The 19,488-nt window shown below is 39.5% G+C and overlaps 1 protein-coding gene across 2 annotated transcripts in view; it reads left to right on the top strand.

Moving 5' to 3' along the window:
• The window catches only part of LOC132823148 (serine/threonine-protein kinase 32A-like), a 290,383-nt gene that overhangs the window by 250,508 nt on the left and 20,387 nt on the right, over positions 1–19,488 (top strand). For both annotated transcript variants that reach the window (XM_060836715.1, XM_060836716.1), the window contains one exon: positions 19,185–19,249. In XM_060836715.1, coding sequence (XP_060692698.1) covers positions 19,185–19,249 — 65 coding nt within the window. The remainder of the gene's footprint in view (positions 1–19,184; positions 19,250–19,488) is intronic.

A 19,488-nucleotide genomic window follows, 5' to 3' on the forward strand; every position in this document is an offset into this window, starting at 1 on the left:
CTTCCAACTCCTGTACTCAATACTCTGACCAATAAAGGAACGCATACCAAACACCTTTTTCACTATCCTATCTACCTGCAACTCCACTTTCAAGGAGCTATGAACCTGCACTCCAAGGTTTCTTTGTTCAGAAACACTCCCTAGGACCTTATCATTAAGTGTATAAGTCCTGCTAAGATTTGCTTTCCCAAAATGCAGCACCTCGCATTTATCTGAATTAAACTCCATCTGCCACTGGTCAGCCCATTGGCCCATCTGGTCCAGATCCTGTTGTAATTTGAGGTAACCCTCTTCGCTGTCCACTACACCTCCAATTTTGGTGTCATCTGCAAACTTACTAACTGTACCTCTTATGCTCGCATCCAAATCATTTATGTAAATGACAAAAAGTAGAGGGGCCAGAACTGATCTTTGTGGCACTCCACTGGTCACAGGCCTCCAGTCTGAAAAACAACCCTCCACCACCACCCTCTGTCTTCTACCTTTGAGCTAGTTCTGTATCCAAATGGCTAGTTCTCCTTGTATTCCATGAGATCTAACCTTGCTAATCAGTCTCCCATGGGGAACCTTGTCAAACGCCTTATTGAAGTCCATATTGATCACATCTACCACTCTACCCTCATCAATCCTCTTTGTTACTTCCTCAAAAAAACTCAATCAAGTTTGTAAGACATGATTTCCCACGCACAAAGCCATGTTGACTATTCCTAATCAGTCCTTGCCTTTCCAAATACATGTACATCCTGTCCCTCAGGATTCCCTCCAACAACATGCCCACTACCGAGGTCAAGCTCACTGGTCTATAGTTCCCTGGCTCGTCTTAACCGCCCTTCTTAAACTGTGGCACCACGTTGACCAATCTACAGTCTTCTGGCACCTCACCTGTGACTATCAATGATACAAATAGCTCAGCAAGAGGCCCAGCAATCACTTCTCTAACTTCCCACAGAGTTCTAGGCTACACCTGATCAGGTCCTGGGGATTTATCCACCTTTACCCGTTTCAAGACATCCAGCACTTCTTCCTCTGTAACATGGACATTTTGCAAGATATCGCCATCTATTTCCCTACAGTCTATATCTTACATATCATTTTCCACAGTAAATACTGATGCAAAATACTCATTTAGTATCTCCCCCATTTTCTGCAGCTCCACACAAAGGCCGCCTTGCTGAACTTTGAGGGGCCCTATTCTCTCCTTGTTATCCTTTTGTCCTGAATGTATTTATAAAAACTCTTAGGATCCTCCTTAATTCTATTTGCCAAAACTATCTCATGTCTCCTTTTTTGCCTTCCTGATTTTCCTCTTAAGTATACTCCTACTTCCTTTATACTCTTCTAAGGATTCACTCGATCTATCCTGTCTATACCTGACATATGCTTCCTTCTTTTTCTTAACCAAACCCTCAATTTCTTTAGTCATCCAGCATTCCCTATACCTACCAGCCTTTCCTTTCACCTTAACAGGAATATACTCTCTCTGGATTCTCATTATCTCATTTCTGAAGGCTTCCCATTTTCCAGCTGACCCTTTACCTGCGAACATCTGCCTTCAGTCAGCTTTTGATATGTCTTGCCTAATACCGTCAAAATTGGCCTTTCTCAATTTAGAACTTCAACTTTTAGATCTGGTCTATCCTTTTCCATCATTAATGTAAATCTAGTAAAATTATGGTCGCTGGCCCCAAAGTGCTCCCCCACTGACACCTCAGTCACCTGCCCTGCCTTATTTCCCAAGAGTAGGTCAAGTTTTGCACCTTCTGTAATAGGTACATCCACATACTGAATCAGAAAATTGTCTTGTACACACTTAATAAATTCCTGTCCAGCTAAACCCTTAACGCTATGGCAGTCCCAGTCTATGTTTAGAAAGTAAAAATCCTCAACCATAACCACCCTATTATTCTTACAGATAGCTGAGATCTCGGGTGATTTTTAACCTTAAATCATGGCAAGAGACTGACGTACAGTTTAATCATTTCTTTATTTGGGGTTTTTCACACTGTCCTATCATAGAGTCATAGAGGTATGCAGCACGGAAACAGACCCTGTTGTCCAACTCGTCCATGCTGATCAGATATCCCAATCCAATCTAGTCCTATCTGTCAGCATCTAGTCCATCCCAGACGAGCCCGTGTTTCTTTGGGCAGCATGATGTCTCAGTGGTTAGCACTGCTGCCTCACAGCGCCAGGGACCCGGGTTCGATTCCCACCTTGTGCGACTGTGTGGGGTTTGCACATTCATCCTGTGTCTGCATGAGTTTCCTTCGGGTGCTCCGGTTTCATCCCACAATCCAAAGATATGCAGGTTAGGTGAATTGGCCATACTAAATTGCCCATAGTGATAGGTGCAATAGTTGGGGTAAATATAGGGATTAGGGGAATAGGTCTGGATGGGTTACTCTGCAAAGTGTCAGTGTGGACTTGTTGGGCCGTAGGGCCTGTTTCCATACTCTATGGAATCTAATCTAATCATATCCCTCCAAAACCTTCCTATTCATCCAAATGCCTTTTCAATGTTGTAATTGTACTAGCCTCCACTACTTCCTCTTGCCCGTTAGGTCTCTTTTATATCTTTCCCCTCTCACCCTAAACCTATACCCTCTAGTTCTGGACTCCCCAACCCAGGACAAAGACCTTGTCTATTTAACCTATCCATGTCCCTCATGATGTTATAAACCTCTATCAGGTCATCCCGCAGCCTCTGATGTTCCAGGGAAAACAGCAGCCCTGTTCAGCCTCTCCCTGTAGCTCAAATCCTCCAACCCTGGCAAGATCCTTGTAAATCTTTTCTGAACCCTTTCAAGTTTCACAACATCCTTCTGATAGGAAGATCAGAACTGCACGCAATATTCCAAAAGTGGTCTAACCAATGTCCTGTACAGCCACAACATGACCTCCCAACTCCTGTACTCAATTCTCTGACCAATAAAGGAAAGCATTCCAAACACCTTCTTCACTACTCAGTCTACCCGTGACTCTACGTTCAAGGAGCTATGAACCTGTACTCCAAAGTCTGTTTGTTCAGCAACACTCCCTCGGACCTTACCATTAAGTGTAGTATAGGTGTTGAGTTGTCAAATCTTGAGATCTGACCTCCTTTGAAGGGGTAAGAAGCCCAAGGCTTGTTGTGTTTTCTGATAGTTATATGGCTCTGGACTTTTTGAACTTAAGACCCACTTGTTGCTATGAATTTAATACAGACTATTTCATGGGATGCTGAAACGAGTAAATGTCAGAATTAACTGTATGGGAGTTTTCTGCAACTTAGCATTTGGTAAGAGTTTCTGAGACCATCAAATCCGATTTATATAGATGGATTTTGGATGCTTTTCTGCTCGCTAAATTTTGGTCCAGTTTCAATGTTTGTGGACATCTAAAAGTGATGTTTGACCTGGGGCTTGAAGAAGGAGATGGGGAATTATTGTTCCGATTGCTAACTACCAGGTAACTTTACAAATGTGGACACTCAGATCAGGAACACTATGGGTTTATCTTAATGGACTAGTATTCACATGTAAAATAGAATAGAATAGCAACTTATTGTCACATGTACATTTATAAAAAAAAATACAGTGAAAAGTTTTACAAGTCGCCATATCACAGCGCCTAAATTCACGACAGAAGTCATAAAAAGAAGAAAAAAAAGGTAAAAGTTTATCACAGTTCAATTACTGGCTTCTGGGTTCAGAATATGCTGGAAAACCAGGCCAAACATGCCATGCAAGGCCAGCCCGAGACCACCCCAACACACTAAGATGAGATTGCAGCACTGGGACTGAACCTCTATGATGGATTGTTGGAATACCTAGAAGCCACCTAGGCGGCAAGGGTGAATCTACATGCCAGGACTAGACTTCATGCTGGGCTGCTGGAATACCAGGAAACCATCAAAGAAGACCTCCACACCAGGCTGAGACCACCACTCCAGGAGACTGTCCTGCCAGGTGTTAGGTCTACATCACCATTCTGGGCTGTTGGAAGCCATCTGTGTGTTCACATAAATGTCAGTTTCTGTCAAACTGTAACCACCTAAAATAAATTAATCATTTTCAAAGAGAAAATTACAAATATTAATGAATAGGACGTACAAACGTGTCAAGGCTGACTAGTAAAAATACTCATCAGGCTAGCTTCCTTCTCAAAGTATTAGCATTTTGCTAATTGTTATACCTGTTAGGAAATGTGATGTTCTTATATAATAGCTGTCTTTTACATCTCATCTTATATAATCAATGGCTGTAATGTGCTTTACGATATCCAGTGGTCATGAAAGCTCTATGTAATTCAAGTTTTTCCTTTCATGGTTAGTTCCAATTAATTGCTCTTTTCAATCTCCATAGTGTTCTGCACCATGTATTTTAAAGCATGGTGGACTATATCTGTATTGAAAATACATACTTTACCATTTTATTACCTATATGCTATATAGGGCAGTCACTATGAAATATTTTCACTGCAATTTGAAAGGCAATAGTTTTTCTTTTAAATAGAATGCTTAAAGTCAGGTGAGAATACAATTCATACAACCATTTTGTAAACTATCTGAATAGGTTAAACATCTTGCAAGTGTAACTCTTGTGAGTTCAATTCCTAGTCAGGAACCTGAGCTCAGACTTTAAGATGGCACTCCAGTATGTTTCAAGGAACATGATGCAGCCAGAGATCCTATTTTATAAATAAGTCATTAAACTGAGACCCCTGGATTTAAAAAAGTTCCATAACACTATTCCACAGCACTAATAGGAGACTCCTATTATCCTGATCAATATTCCTCAACCAGCAGAGTAGATGACCGTTACATATTGCATTGGGTTTGATTTTGTTAAGCAAACATTGGTTGTCACATTACAATAGTAACTGCAATTGTAAAGTATTTCATTGCTTTGGGTCTCCTGTGAAAGGAGCTATATAAATGAAAATCCATCTTTGATTTGCTTTTTTCTTGACAACATATTTTTGGCAATATGTACTCTGACTCACAATGAGAAAGGTGACAGGCCATCTGGTTATATGTAATTAAAATTGCAACCATGGAAGAACACATCTAATTATTTAGCATTAGCAAACCAAAATTATAGGATTAATTTCCAGACCCTTGTGTTTTACAGATGAAAAATATGGAGTGGGTTATTGAGTTCCAAGTCTAGAAAAGGGAAGAACCTGAAAATAGTTTGGGTGTATTTGTCATCGAATCATATGGCACAGAGGGAGGCCCATTTGGTCCATTATGTTTGTGCCAGATCTTTGAAAGAGCTATCCAATTACTCCCACTCTCCTACTCCTTTCCTATGGTCCAGGAAATGTTCCCCCTTCAAGTACATATCAAATCCCTTTTGGAAGTTACAGTTGAATCTGCTTCTACTGCACTTTGAGACTGCACAGACCAAATCATAACAGCTCGCTTCATTTACAATAAACATCCACACCTTACTGTCATGTCTTTTGTCATTTATTTTAAATGGTTGTCTTCTGTTTACTCATCCTCCTGCCTCAGGGAAACAGTTTCTTTTTATCTATTCTAATAATGCCCCTCAATTTTGAACAACTATTAAATCTCTCCTTAAATATCTCAGGAGAACAATCCACATTCTCTCGTTTCACCATAGTAACATTAGAACATAAAAATAGGAGCAGGAGTAGGTCATACAGCTCATCAAGCCTGGTCCATCACCCAATACAAGCATGGCTGAGCTTTGGCTTCAAATCCATTTTATCCCCTCATATTCTAGAAGGACAAGCATCCATTCATCTCTGATTTAAATATATTCATGATTTGGAGGTGCCGGTGTTGGACTAGGGTGGCAAAGTTAAAAATCACTTGCAGAATTTGCAGAATTACTCAAAAACTGCATAAATCAATGTAAGATTCTGAGAGTCCCACTTTAGAAACAGAACCAGTCTGATTCAAGATTGAGACACAAACAGAGTTTAACCTCAGACCTTTAATGCATTGTCTGAGCTGAGATGGCATTTATTGTTAGAAAAGCTGAAGCTATCCTGAGAATGTAACTTTAAAAGAGTTCTGGGATTTACACATTAAAGAACCAAAACTAGCATATCCCATTCTGAAAGCTGAAAGACTTAATCTAAATTTTTTTAATATATCATTATAGCTCCACAACATTATAACTCTTTTGCTATAAATTTTGTGTGTTCTGGTACGGTTCCACAACCACCTGATGAAGAGGCAGCAACCTCGAAAGCTAGTGCTTCCAAATAATCTTGTTGGACTATAACCTGGTGTTGTGTGATTTTTAACTTTAAATATATACAATATTGCAGAATCCGCAACCCCCTCTAATATGCAGAAATCCAAAAATTCACACACCTTTGAGTGAAGAAAGCTTGCCTTATCTCAATTTCAGTGATCAGTCCCTTATGCTGAGACCATGCCACTGTCACCTAGATACCTAGATACTATCTCAGTAATTGCCTTGTGTTAATGATCTCAGCTGGTGTTATTCATAGATAAGTCAGACCTTAAACTGAGATCTGGCTTGATAGACCATGTTATTTTTTGGTTTTAATGAAACATAAGCATGCAATGCTGCAAGTTTTCCTTTAACAGTAGAACAGAGTTTTTTTTAAACAAAATAAAAGAAGATAAAATAGAATAAGCCAAACTAACTAAATATAACAAATTCAAAACTTTCTAAACAAATATTACAAGTAAAATCTCAATAATCCCAAAACACTCCTTTATAAATTGAAAAGAGAAACAGTAACTCTTGTATAGTATCCATAACACATGCAAGAGTATAGTACCAAAAGCACACTTTGTAATGTACCCAGATATACCATGTATACAGTACTCCCATCCAAGCTCCTGCCTCTAACACCTTGATAAGTTTGAATCACTTGTGAGCTGTAAGTACAAAAACAGAAATTGCTGGTAATATCTGTGGAGTTAACGTTTCAGGTCCGGTGACCCTTCTTCAGCTTTAGGCAACCTAGTTTTATTCTAATACTTCTAGTCTGAGACTAACACTAACTTTTCACTCTAAGGTAACATAGTTCATTGCATCCTTTCGTTCTCAGAAGTATTGGCCAAAACAAGCATCTTCATTGAAGGATTTCACAGGGTTCCCAAAACTCAAAGTGAAACTAAAAGATAACTCTTTGTCTCAAAGCAATGGGTGTCTCCCTTAAAAGATAAAAAAAATCCCTCCTGATCTTCTAAAGTAGAGCTTTTTTCTCTTGTTTGGTCGTAAAACTCTGCCAATGTCCACAAAAACCCTTCAGTTCTAAAGTTAGGCTTCAAAATTTTGAAAATAAATCGTTGTAGTCACCGTAATGCTTACAAGTTAATTATTAACTGCAGACACACAAAAAACTCATGTTACTCATGCAAAAACCAAAACTCCAAACTTAGAATATTAAAATACTTATATGTAAAACAGTCTGTATCACACTTGTCAAGCACCTTCTGAAGCTTAAATGTTTCAATGAGATTATCTGTCTCTCTCCTAAAACCCAAAGGATATGGACTCAATGTACTGAATAGCCCTCGCGTCCAAAGGACTTCTCTAGTGAAAAAGTGATGTATCATGCTAATACAAATAAAGCTTCCTTAAATATGGAGACCAATATTGCACACAGTAATCCTAGTGTGTTCTCACAAAAGTGCTGTACAGTTGTAGCGAACCTCTAAGCCTGTCTGAATATCAATATTTACAAGCTTCATTGGCTTTTAAAAAGAATTCTGCTTTTCTCATGACACAAGAACCTCACACTTCTGATATTTTACCCCATCTGCCTGCCACCTTGTCCATTCATATTGCTTGTCTCAATCTCTTTGCAGCCCCTGTAATCTCTTCATAGCTACATTCCCACCTAGCTATGTAACATTACAAGCTGATGTTTGTTATTAACATGTATTGTAAATAGCTAAGGCCCCAACTCTGATTGTTGATACACTCCACTGGTCACAAACTCAAAAAGGCTCCATTTATCCCAAACATTAATGAACTCTCTGTCTATACAAATATATTCCCACAACTTCACAATTCCTTCTCTGTTAATGTGGCATCTAAGCAACTGCTTTATTGGAATCCTAGTATATGGAAATATGTTGTTGGGACCTTCTCCATAATAGCATTTCCCAATGACTGATGTTAGACTAACCAACTTGTACCTCCCAGTTTTCTCAAACACTCCTTCCTTGAATGTTGATGCTACATTTGCTAACTTCAAAGTCTGCTGAAGCTGTTTTAGAATATAACAACCGGTACATCCACAATCACTACAGCTCTATCTTTTAAAATCATAGGATGTACTCCATCTGGTAAGGTAGATTTGTCAGATTTTAGTTTGTTGAATTTCTCCCTCACTGTAAGTAACAATCAACTTAATTTTCTCACCTTTTAGCTGCTAGGCATATTCTGCCTTGGGACCCTGCAACCACATGGGATCAATGTGGATTTCAACAGTTTCCTCATTTCCCCTCCCCCCACATTATCCCAGACCCAAGCCGCCAACTTGACACCATCCTCCTGATCTGTCTGTCACCTTTCCTATCTATCCACTCCACCCCCCGACCTATGACCTTCTCCCTCACCTTCATCTACTTATCGCATTCTCAGCTAACTTTCCCCAATCCCACCCCCTTCCCATTAATCTCTCAGCCCCCAGCCCACAAGCCTCATTCCTGATGAGGGGCTTATGCCCGAAACATCAATTCTTCTGCTCCTCAGATGCTGCCTGACCTGCTGTGCTTTTCCAGCACTACACTCTCGACTCTGATCTCCAGCTTCTGCAGTCCTTACTTCCTCCATTTCTAGTATAACTTGTGTCTTCAACTGCGAAGGCAGGCAGAAAAGTATAAGTTCAGTGTCTTACTATTTAGATGGGAGCTTGCAGGGGTTGATTGAAGTAGAGTCTGATTTCCAGCATCTGCAGTCCTCACTTTTACCCTGAAGTAGTTTGTTTGCAGGCAAAGGCCCTCTGGCAAGTGGGAGGCCTTTAAAAATGTGACAGCTAGAGTTCAACCTGTATATGTGCCTATGAAGGTAAAGGGCAAGGTTGGCAGAAGTAGGGACCCTGGATGACAGATTTTAAGTTATTTGAGAAGATTCCGAGGGACAAGATATACATGCATTTGGAAAGACAGGATTTAATTAGGAGTTGTCAGCATGGCTTTGTGTGTGGGAGATCATGCTTCACAAATTTGTTAGAGTTCTTTGATGAAGTTATCAGGAAGGTTGATGAGGGCAGGGCAGTAGACATAGTCTAGATGGATTTCAATAATGGCCTTTAATAAGATTCCACCTAGTAGCCTGCTCTGGAAGGTTATATTGCATGGAATCCAGGGGGAGCTAGCAAATTCAATACGCAATTGGCTTGATGGTAGGAAGCAGAGGTTAATAGTGGAAGGATGCTTGTCGGGTTGGAGGCCTGTGACTAATGGTGTGTCTCCTCGGTTGGTGCTGAGCCCATTGCTGTTTGTTATCTATAGCAATGAGAATGTACAAGGCATGATTTGCTGATGACACTAAAATAGGCAGTATCATGGACAGTGAGGAAGGTTATCAGAAGTAGCAGCAGGACCTTGATCACCTGGGAAAGTGGGCCGAGAAATGGCAAAAGGGTTTCATATGGATAAGTGTGAGATGTTGTGTTTTGGAAAGTCAAATCAAGGTAGGCGTTTCATGGTGAATGATAGGGCCTTAAGGAGTGTAGTGGAACGGTGGGACCTCGGAGTTTAGGTGCACAGTTCTCTGAAAGTGGAGGCACAGGTAGACAGGGCAGTGAAGAAAGCTTTGGCACACAGCCTTCATCAGTCAGAGCACTGAGTATAGAAGTTGGGAAGTTATGTTGCAGTTGTACAGGATGTTGATGAGGTCACACTTAGAGTATTGTGTTCAGTTTTGGCCACCTTGCTAAAGGAAGGATGTTATTAAACTGGAAAGAATGTGGAAAAAATTTGCAAGCAATTTGCCAGGACTCAAGGGACTGAGTTATAGGAAGAGGTTGGACAAGCCAGGACTTTTTCCTTTGGAACGTAGGAGACTGAAGGGGAGATCTTATAGAAATGTATAAGATCGTGAGAGACATGGATAGGGTGAATGCACTCAGTTTTTTTTCCCCAGGATTGGGGAATCGAGGATTAGATGGCATCACTTTAAAGTAAGACAGGAAAGAATAAATGGGAATCTGAGGGGTAATGTTGTTACACAAAGGGTGGTACACATATGGAATGAGCTGCCAGCAGAAGTGGTTGAGGCAGGTACATTAACAATATTTAAAAGGCATTTGGACAAACGTGCGTAGGAAAGGTTGAGAAGGATATGGGCCAAGTGCAAGGAAATGGGATGGGGGGGGGATGGACATTTTGGTTGGCGCGGACCTGTTTGGGCTGAAGGGCCTGTCTCCATGCTGCAGGACTCTATGACTCTATTTCCCCATTTGCCAAAAATAATTTCTCATGTTTATGTCTTGAAGGAATTTCTTCTCCCAGAGGGGTGGTGAATGTCTGGAATTCTTAATCCCAGAGAATTGTGGAGGCTAGATCATTGAAAATCCTTAAAGAGAAGGTAGATAAATTTTTGAAACATTCAGGAATTGATGGCTGTGAACAGCTGGCACATGAGAGGAGTTGAGGCCAGGGCAGATTAGCCATGATCTTGTTGAATGGTGGAGCAGGCTTGAGGGCCAAATGGCCTTCTATTTCTTATATCTGTATGTTCTTAACCTCTCCTCATAAGCAAAACCCTTCATCAACCTACTGAAATTCTCTGGACTGCCTCCAATGCCAGTATATGTTTCCACAGATAGGTAGACTAAAACTGTTCACAGTATTCCAACTGTGGTCTGACTAGTGCCTTGTGTAGTTTTACTAAGACTTTTTAGACTCCATTACTTTTGATATAAAGGTCAACATTGCATTCCACTCCCTTCTGCATTACCTGCTGAGTTTGTATGCTAACTTTTTGTGGGTCATTCTTTCTATAATCTTTCTGCATTTAAATAATATTCAGCTCTCCTGTTCTTTCTGCCAAAATACATAACCTCATATTTTCCCACATTATATTATATCCACCAAACTTTGTCCACTTACTTAACCTGACTTTATTCCTATGCAGATTATTAGTGTCATCCTCACCACTAGCCTTACCATCTAGTTTGTGTCTCCTGTTTTTGAATAAGGTGTTACATTGATCTTTTTCCATGATCCAATGATTCTTGGAAGATTACTGCAGTGCATTACTTCCATTAATATACTAGGACGCTTCCTGTTATATCCAGGGAACCAACTGGCTTTTACCCCCCACTAGTTTTCCAAGTACTTTTTATACAGCAATTGTTATTGCATTGTTTTCCTCTTCTCCTTTTGCCTTTTGATTACTAAGTATCTTTAGAAATTTACTAGTGTCCTCTACCCTGAAGATTGATTCAAACTATGTATTCACTTTCTTTGCCATTCCCTGGTTTTCCATGATTAATTCCCAAGGCTTGTTCTCTAAGAGGTCAATGTTCACTTTGTCTTCTGTCTTCCTTTCCTTATATTTAAAAAAAATCTTGCTGTCCATCTTGAAAATAATTGCAAGTTTACCCCCAAAGGTTATTTTCTCCCTCTTTATTTTCAGTAGTCTCCTGTTAGTTTTTGAAACTTTCCCAATCCCCTTCACCACTTTGTATGTATTTTCTCACAATTTAGTGCTATTGTAATTCCCCTCACTAACCATGGTTAGCCTGTCTCCTTCCTATAATCTTTTTTTCTGACTGGGATATACCCTTGTTGTGAGTCATGAGCTATTTTCTTAAACATCAGCCATTGGTTCTTAACTGTCTTTGCTGCCAAATTGCTTTCGCAGCCCACTCCAGCTAACTCTGTCCTCTGTGCTTTGTAATGACTCAAATTAAATCGAGCGCGGTTGTTTCCAACTCAAGTTGCCCCCTCTCAAATTGAATGCTAAATTCTGCCATGGGATGGTCACTCACTGTTTTTTAGGGGATCATTTATTGAATCTGCGTCATTGTACATTAGCAGATTCAACATAGCCTGAGCTCTGATTGGATCTACTACATCTTGTTCTGGGAAACTGTCCCAAATACACTCTATGATTTCTTTCTTGAAACTACCTCTGTCAATTTGACTTTTCCAATCTACATGAACATGAATGTCAGTCATCGTTAGTCTACTGCTTTTTTTATATGCCCTCGTTATCTCCTGATTTATTCTCTGTCCTTTCAGACAGAAACTGTTAGGTGACCTATAGACTATGCCTACCACTGTTTTCTTCCCCTTATTATTTCTTAACACCACCAATGTGCACTCTACATCTTCCAAACTCAGATCATTTCTTGCTATCTTACCATTTGGTCCTATGTCAGCAAAGCCATCCCATCACCCTTTCCTTCTTTCCTGCCTGGCCTTACGAAAAGTAGCATACCCTTGAATATTTAATTCCTAACTTTAATTGTCTTGTAGCCATGACTCCAAAATGGCTATAAGCTCATAATCATTTACATCAATTTGTGCTGTTAATTCATATATGTTCTTAATACTACATGCATTCAGTAAGACATTCGATAAGGTTCCTCATGGGAGACTGGTAGCAAGGTTAGATCTTATAGAATACAGGGAGAACTAGCCATGTGGACGTAAAACTAGCTCAAAGGTAGAAGACAGAGGGTGGTGGTGAAGGGTTGCTTTCAGACTGGAGGCCTGTGATCAGTGGTGTGCCACAAGGATCAGTGCTGGGTCCACTACTTTCCAATATTTCTATAAATGATTTGGATGTGAACATAGGTGGTATAGTTAGTAAGTTTGCAGATGACACCAAAATTGGAGGTGTAGTGAACAGCAAAGAAGATTACAACAGGATCTGGACCAGATGGGTCAATGGGATAAGGATGGCAGATGAAGATTAATTTTGATAAATGTGAGGTGCTGCATTTTGGAAAAGCAAATCAGAACAGGACTTAAACACTTAATGTTAAGGTCCTGGGGAGTGTTGCTGAACAAAGAGACCTTGGAGTGCAGGTTCATAGTTTCTTGAAAGTTGAGTCACAGGTAGATAGGATAGTGAAGAGTGTGTTTAGTATGCTTTCCTTTATTGATCAGAACATTGAGTATAGGAGTTGGGAGGTTATGTTGTGGCTGTACAAGATGTTGGTTGGGCCACTTTTGGAATATCGCATGCAATTCTGGTCTTCGTCCTATCGAAAGAATGTTGTGAAACTTGAAAGGGTCCAGAAATGATTTACAAGGATGTTGCCAGGGTTGGAGGATTTGAGCTATAGGGAGAGGCTGAATAGACTGGAGCATCGAAGGCTGAGGAGTGACCTTATTGAGATTTATAAAATCATGAGGGGCATGGATGGAATAAATAGACAAGGTCTTTTACCTGGGCTGGGGGAGTCCAGAACCAGAGGGCATAGGTTTAGGGTGAGAGGGGAAAGATATAAAAGGGATGTAAGTGGCAACCTTTTCATGCAGAGGGTGGTACGTGTATGGAATGAGCTGCCAGAGGAAGTGGTGGAGGCTGGTACAATTACAGCATTTAAAAGGCGTCTGGATGGGTATATGAATAGAAAGGGTTTGGGGGGATATGGGCCAGGTGTTGGCAAATGGGACTAGATTATATTAGGATATCTGGTTGGCATGGGCAGCTTGGACCGAAGGGTCTGTTTTTGTGTTGTACATCTCTATGACTAAGTAAAAAGCCATTCATTTTGCCTTTTTACCATGTTTTATCCCCTTTCACACTCCTTGCTTTTTCTTTATGCGTGTACCATTGTGCCTTGCTGCCCCACTCATCATCTAGATAGCTGCCCAGCGATGCTGTCATATCATTTTGCTTTGTAAATCTACATTTCCTCTCTCGCAAACCCTTCCTCCTTTAATTATTTTAAAGCACTGGACACTTTTCTGTGTTCAACTTTATTCACCTAACATCTGACCATTTCACTGTTCTCCTGAAGTCTGTTCCTATCCTCCCCTCTGTTCACTACACTCCAAGCTTAGTATTATTTACAAAACCTGAAATAATCTGTTACTCAAGCCTGGATAATTAATTTATATTGAAATAGCAATGGTTTCAATACTAGTGGAATGCCACTGTATATTTCCCTCAAATCGGAAAAACAGTTGTTCACTCCTAACTTCAATTGTGATAATTACCCGCAGCTCAGTTTTGAGAATGCAATATAGATGTTTTCTGCAACCAAATGGTGGATTGAATCCTGTCACGCTGCACAAAATTAGACTTTTTTATGGTTGTTATACTTTGATGCGTTTTAAACTTTATTGGATTCCATTCATTGTCACATTGTACCTCAAATATTTAAGATTTACATGAGTTGTTTGATAAAGTTAGACATGTCTTAGGTTGGAGCAACTTATCAGCCAATGTTCCATTATCTAGGCACTTGTGTTTGGTAATTCCCAACTGAGGAGATAGGGTGCTGGATGTGAAAAATGTAACTTTTCTTACTAATGTACTCATTATGACATCTTTATGAAACAATTGACTTCACAGGTTTAGCAAAATATGTTAATATGACTGAGGAGATTGAGAGGCTTGTTTGAATATAGGCAACACTGGGAGATGGCCAACTAAAAGTCTTTACAAGTTACTTAATATTCACAAGAAAATAAACGATTTCCATTTGCAAAGGACACACAGAATGAGGAGTGAAGCCGGTCACTGATAAGTCTCATTGAGAATTAAGAAGAATCCTTTTTATTCATGATTTGGAGATGCCGGTGTTGGACTGGGGTGTACACAGTTAAAAATCACACAACACCAGGTTATAGTCCAACAGGTTTAATTGGAAGCACACTAGCTTTCGGAGCGATGCTCCTTCATCAGGTGATTGTCAGTGTGCTTCCAATTAAACCTGTTGGACTATAACCTGGTGTTGTCTGATTTTTAACCCTTTTATTCGGAGGATGATAGAATTCACTAACTTAACTAATAACCAAGCAAATAGTGCAAATGTGTTAAAAGGGAAGCTGGCTAAATACACAAGGAGGGTGGGGGGGAGCTGGATTAAATTATCTGCTGTAAAATTTTATATAATTAAATGAGATTGCAACTTCATTAACATAGCAGAGAAAACTGCCTGTGAATATCTTGCAGTATAGTTTCATAAGGTCAAAAAGATGTAATGGGAATTTACTAACTAGAGAACAGATAGTTGGCTGTTAGTCAGCTGATTTAATATCCTTAATAGCCCCACACAAGCCCTGTAAAGTGCTGGTGCATGCATTAAATGACAGGCACTTTGTTCTGATAGTATAATCTTTTCTGTGAATTGCTATTGTGTTATATTGTGATATCTGTAATGAAATCTATGAAGGAACTCTTTATCTGATCCTGTCAGCCCACTTTTAGAAAGCACAATGGCTTGAAGTAAAACATGAAATGCACATTTTTGTATTCCTATCAAAAAGGGGTATCTATTTCCAAGATTTTCAGCAAATGATAAATATTCTCATTGAAATTGCACTATCCAGTGTTAGTAGCTAATGTACTGATGCCTTATAATGAAAATCTTATTCTGTCATTTTATCAGAAGCATTAACCTTTAAGGAAACAGCTTAATAGCAATACTAAAGTAACAGGTGAAGGAATGACATGTGGATGTGTGAAATCACAGAACCCAAAATACTTATTCCTTCCATGCATTTACTTTATGTATAGCTAATATATTTTAAGATTTTGACACCGCTGTGTCAACCATTGGGAAGGAATTATTTTGTTAATATTGTGGCCAAACTACAACAAACAGTCTCTTGCGTACAGCAGAAAAACAATAGGCTATATGACCCTTGAGCCTGCCCTCCCCCATTCAGTAAGACCCTGATATATCTGATTACCCCACATTCCTGTCTGCCTATGATAACTCTTCATGCTTTTCCTTAACAAGAGCCTGATAATCACTATCTTAATAACAATCGAATACACTACTTCCTCCACCTTTTGAGGAAGAATATTCCAAAAGCACTCAGCCCTCTGTGAGAAAACATTTCTCCTAATCTCTGTTTTAAACAAGTGATTGTTAACTTTTAACTAGCGACTATAGTTCTAGATTCTCCACAAGAGGAAATGTTGTTTCCATTTCCACCCTGTCAAGAATCCTAAGGATCAATTATGTTTCAATCAAGTCACCTCTAACTATTCTAAACTCCAGCAGATAAATCCTAGTCTGTCCAATCTTTCGTTATAAGACAACACACCCATTTCAGGTTTCAGCCTCATAAACCTTCTTTGAACTGCTACCAGTGTTACACAGTACTCCAGATGTAGTCTCACCAGTGCCCTTGATAACTGAAGTATAACCTCCCAACTTTTGTATTCAATTCCCATCACGATAAGTTATAACTTTCCTAATTAGGTAAAAAACGAGGACTGCAGATGCTGGAAACCCGAGTCTGGATTAGAGTAGTGCTGGAAAAGCACAACAGGTCAGGCAGCATCCGAGGAGCAGGAAAATAGTCTATTCTTGATGAAGGGCTTTCGCCCGAAACGTCGATTTTCCTGCTCCTCGGATGCTGCCTGACCTGCTGTGTTTTTCCAGCACCACTCTAATCCATAACTTTCCTAATTGCTTGTTGTATCTGAATACTAAACCTTTATGTTTCATGCAGCAGAAAATCCAGATCCATCTGTCTTTCAGAGCTTTATAATTATTCACTACTTCCTGTCAAAATTGTAAATTTTGCGTTTTTCCATATTCCATTTGCCAGCTCCTTGCCCACTCATTTAACCTGGTTAGAGACAAAAAAAACTGCAGATGCTAGAATCCAAAATAGACAGGCAGGAAGCTGGAAGAGCACAGCAAGCCAGGCAGCATCAGGAAGTGGAGAAGTTGATGTTATGGGTGTGACCTGAAGAAGCGTTACACCTGAAACATCGATTTCTCCACCTCCTGATGCTGCCTGGCCTGCTGTGTTCTTCCAGCCTCCTGCCACTTACTTAACCTGTCAATGTTAGTTTGTAATCTCCCAATGTCCTCTTCGTGCTGTACTTTCACACCCAACTTCATGTCATTACAAAATTTAGCAAACCTACCTTTGTCCTTTCATTAAAATCATTTATATGAATTCTAAAATGTTGTAGCCTTCACTTGTGAAAAAGATGCATTTTAAGAAATTATCCTGAAACTCTGCTTATATTACATAGAGTCTCTCACTTTCTCACATGATCGATTTGACCCTGCAGTCATGTTCACGGGCAGCTGCATTTCATTCAAAGTTTCCATATACGGTTAACATTGATTAGCCACATACGTATGAACCACTTCTTACATGGATCATGACACAACCTGCCAGGTCTCCTTTTCAGCCAATCAATCAACAATACCCACTTTATGTTCTGGTACTCTAACTCATTGAGCTGTTATACATGCCTAAGATATTCACACAGATTTTACAGTTCAGTACATTCAAGTTCACTTGTACATTGCTTCTCTAAGAGGCTCTAACCTTCTATTTTTCTATTTGCTATCTAACATCCAATACTTCAAGAAGAGCTTTACAGATTTCACCACATATGAATTCTGCTTTCTTCTCCCTCTCTGTGTCTCCTTTCCCTTTGTATCTACGAGTGTAGAAGAAGAATCTAGAATCCCTACAGTACAAGAGACCATTCAGCTCATTGAATCTGCACCAGTCCTCCAAAGAAGATCCCACCCAGAACCAGTCCCCTACCAATCCCCATAACCTCACATTTACCATGGTCAATCCACCTAACCTGCACATCTTTGAACTGTGGGAGGAAACCAACACTGACTCCAGGAGAATGTAGAAACTCCACACAGTCACGTAAGGCTGGAATCAAACCTTGATTCCCTGGTGCTGTGAGGCAGCAGTGTTAACCATTGAGCCGCTGTGCCACCCCTTATGTATGCTGATTGCTTTCTGCCTTTCGTTCCCCATTTGAGTCAGGCACACAGCATCTATATTTTAACTTCTTTCCTGTTGGTGCTGTTCCATGGTCAAGGATTTCTTATTATTCAAGAAAACACACTTGATCCCTTCACAATTAATGAAAATCTATTTGAAACATTCTTCAAACCAATTACAGCTTGCACAGCCTTTTTAAAGGTACTACACATTTCCCTTCCAGGTTAAATGCTGTCACAATACTGACCTATTAACATGCTGTGTATATTGATTGGCATAGATCTTAATGATGTTGGCCACCTCAGTATCACTGATTTGATTTTTTTTCTCTGGTGACCCTACAATCTATAATTATTTTGTTCTACACTTCTCATTTCCTGGAGGCAGCCATTTTGACTTGAAGAAAAGTGCAAGTTTAAGCTGTTACTCAGACACTGCAATCACTTCAAGTTTCACTTATTCATCTTTTGATCTGCTGAAAGTCTTTGATCAATATAATTATGTGACATAATTTCCATTTTAAATATAAGTGGGACAGACTAAGCCAGCAAAGATAATTAACCAAAAAAGTAAGACAAAATTATAGAATAGGAAAATTGGGAGGAAGATGAGAAGTGTGTTAACTATGTATTTTTAGTATATTCTGTCAGTGCTGTTAACATCGAACCTTGCAATAATATTAAATTTATGTTCAATAACTTGCATTTCTACACCCTTGGGACATTTGACAGAAACAAAATTGATACAAACCAAAGAAGGAGATACGAGGCAGATGGCCAGAAGTGTAGCTAAAGGAGTTAGTTCTAAAGGGAGTCTTAAAGGCGAAGAGAGAAATGCAGAGGCAAAGGTGTTTAAACAGGGAATTTCAGAACCTATTGCCATGGCACCTGATAGCATATTGTGGGTTGGAAGGAGAGTGAGAGAGAGGAGGCTAGAGTTCGAGAAACACAGTGTGCCTGGGAAGTTTTAATAGTAAACAATATTATCATGTCACATAACACATGACTATATGTATTAAAAGTAAAATGATTGGCTCAGGGGTAGCACTCTTATACTAGATCAACTCAGATCAATAGTAAATGCTTTTTTAAAAACTCATCCCGAGATACAGAGAGGTATAGCGTACTTGAAATGTGAGTTTGGAGACTGGTTAAATAGTTAACAGAAGACTCTGAATTAGATGTTGCATACCAGCCATATTTAACTGATCTTGATTTTGCCTATGGCATTGAACATTCTGAGTGAAATATTATGGAGCGTAATCCCTTACTGTGTTTCTTTTTATATTTTCAATGTCTCTTTCATCATCTGGTTTAACCATTGGAAGAATGGACATCTTCAGCAACATCTAGATGCAGTGCAGAAGGAATTTATTGTTTTTAACAGAGAAAGGTAAGTGACCAGTTCAGTCAATTCTCTGTGGAGCATGATCTAGCATGATGTATATTTACTAATAAAATCAATGTTGCGCAGTTTTCTTCAAAAATTAGCCTAAGTACACATTGGTCTTACCATGTGACTTCCATTTTGTGAGGTAACTAAGTTATATTTCACTTATAAAGAAAAAGATGTCTTGTCCTTTATGACTATATTACATCAATTCATGACTATTTCTCCTTTAGCAATAATGG

Source organism: Hemiscyllium ocellatum, chromosome 16 (genome assembly GCF_020745735.1).
Source record: "Hemiscyllium ocellatum isolate sHemOce1 chromosome 16, sHemOce1.pat.X.cur, whole genome shotgun sequence".
Classification (NCBI taxonomy): domain Eukaryota; kingdom Metazoa; phylum Chordata; class Chondrichthyes; order Orectolobiformes; family Hemiscylliidae; genus Hemiscyllium; species Hemiscyllium ocellatum.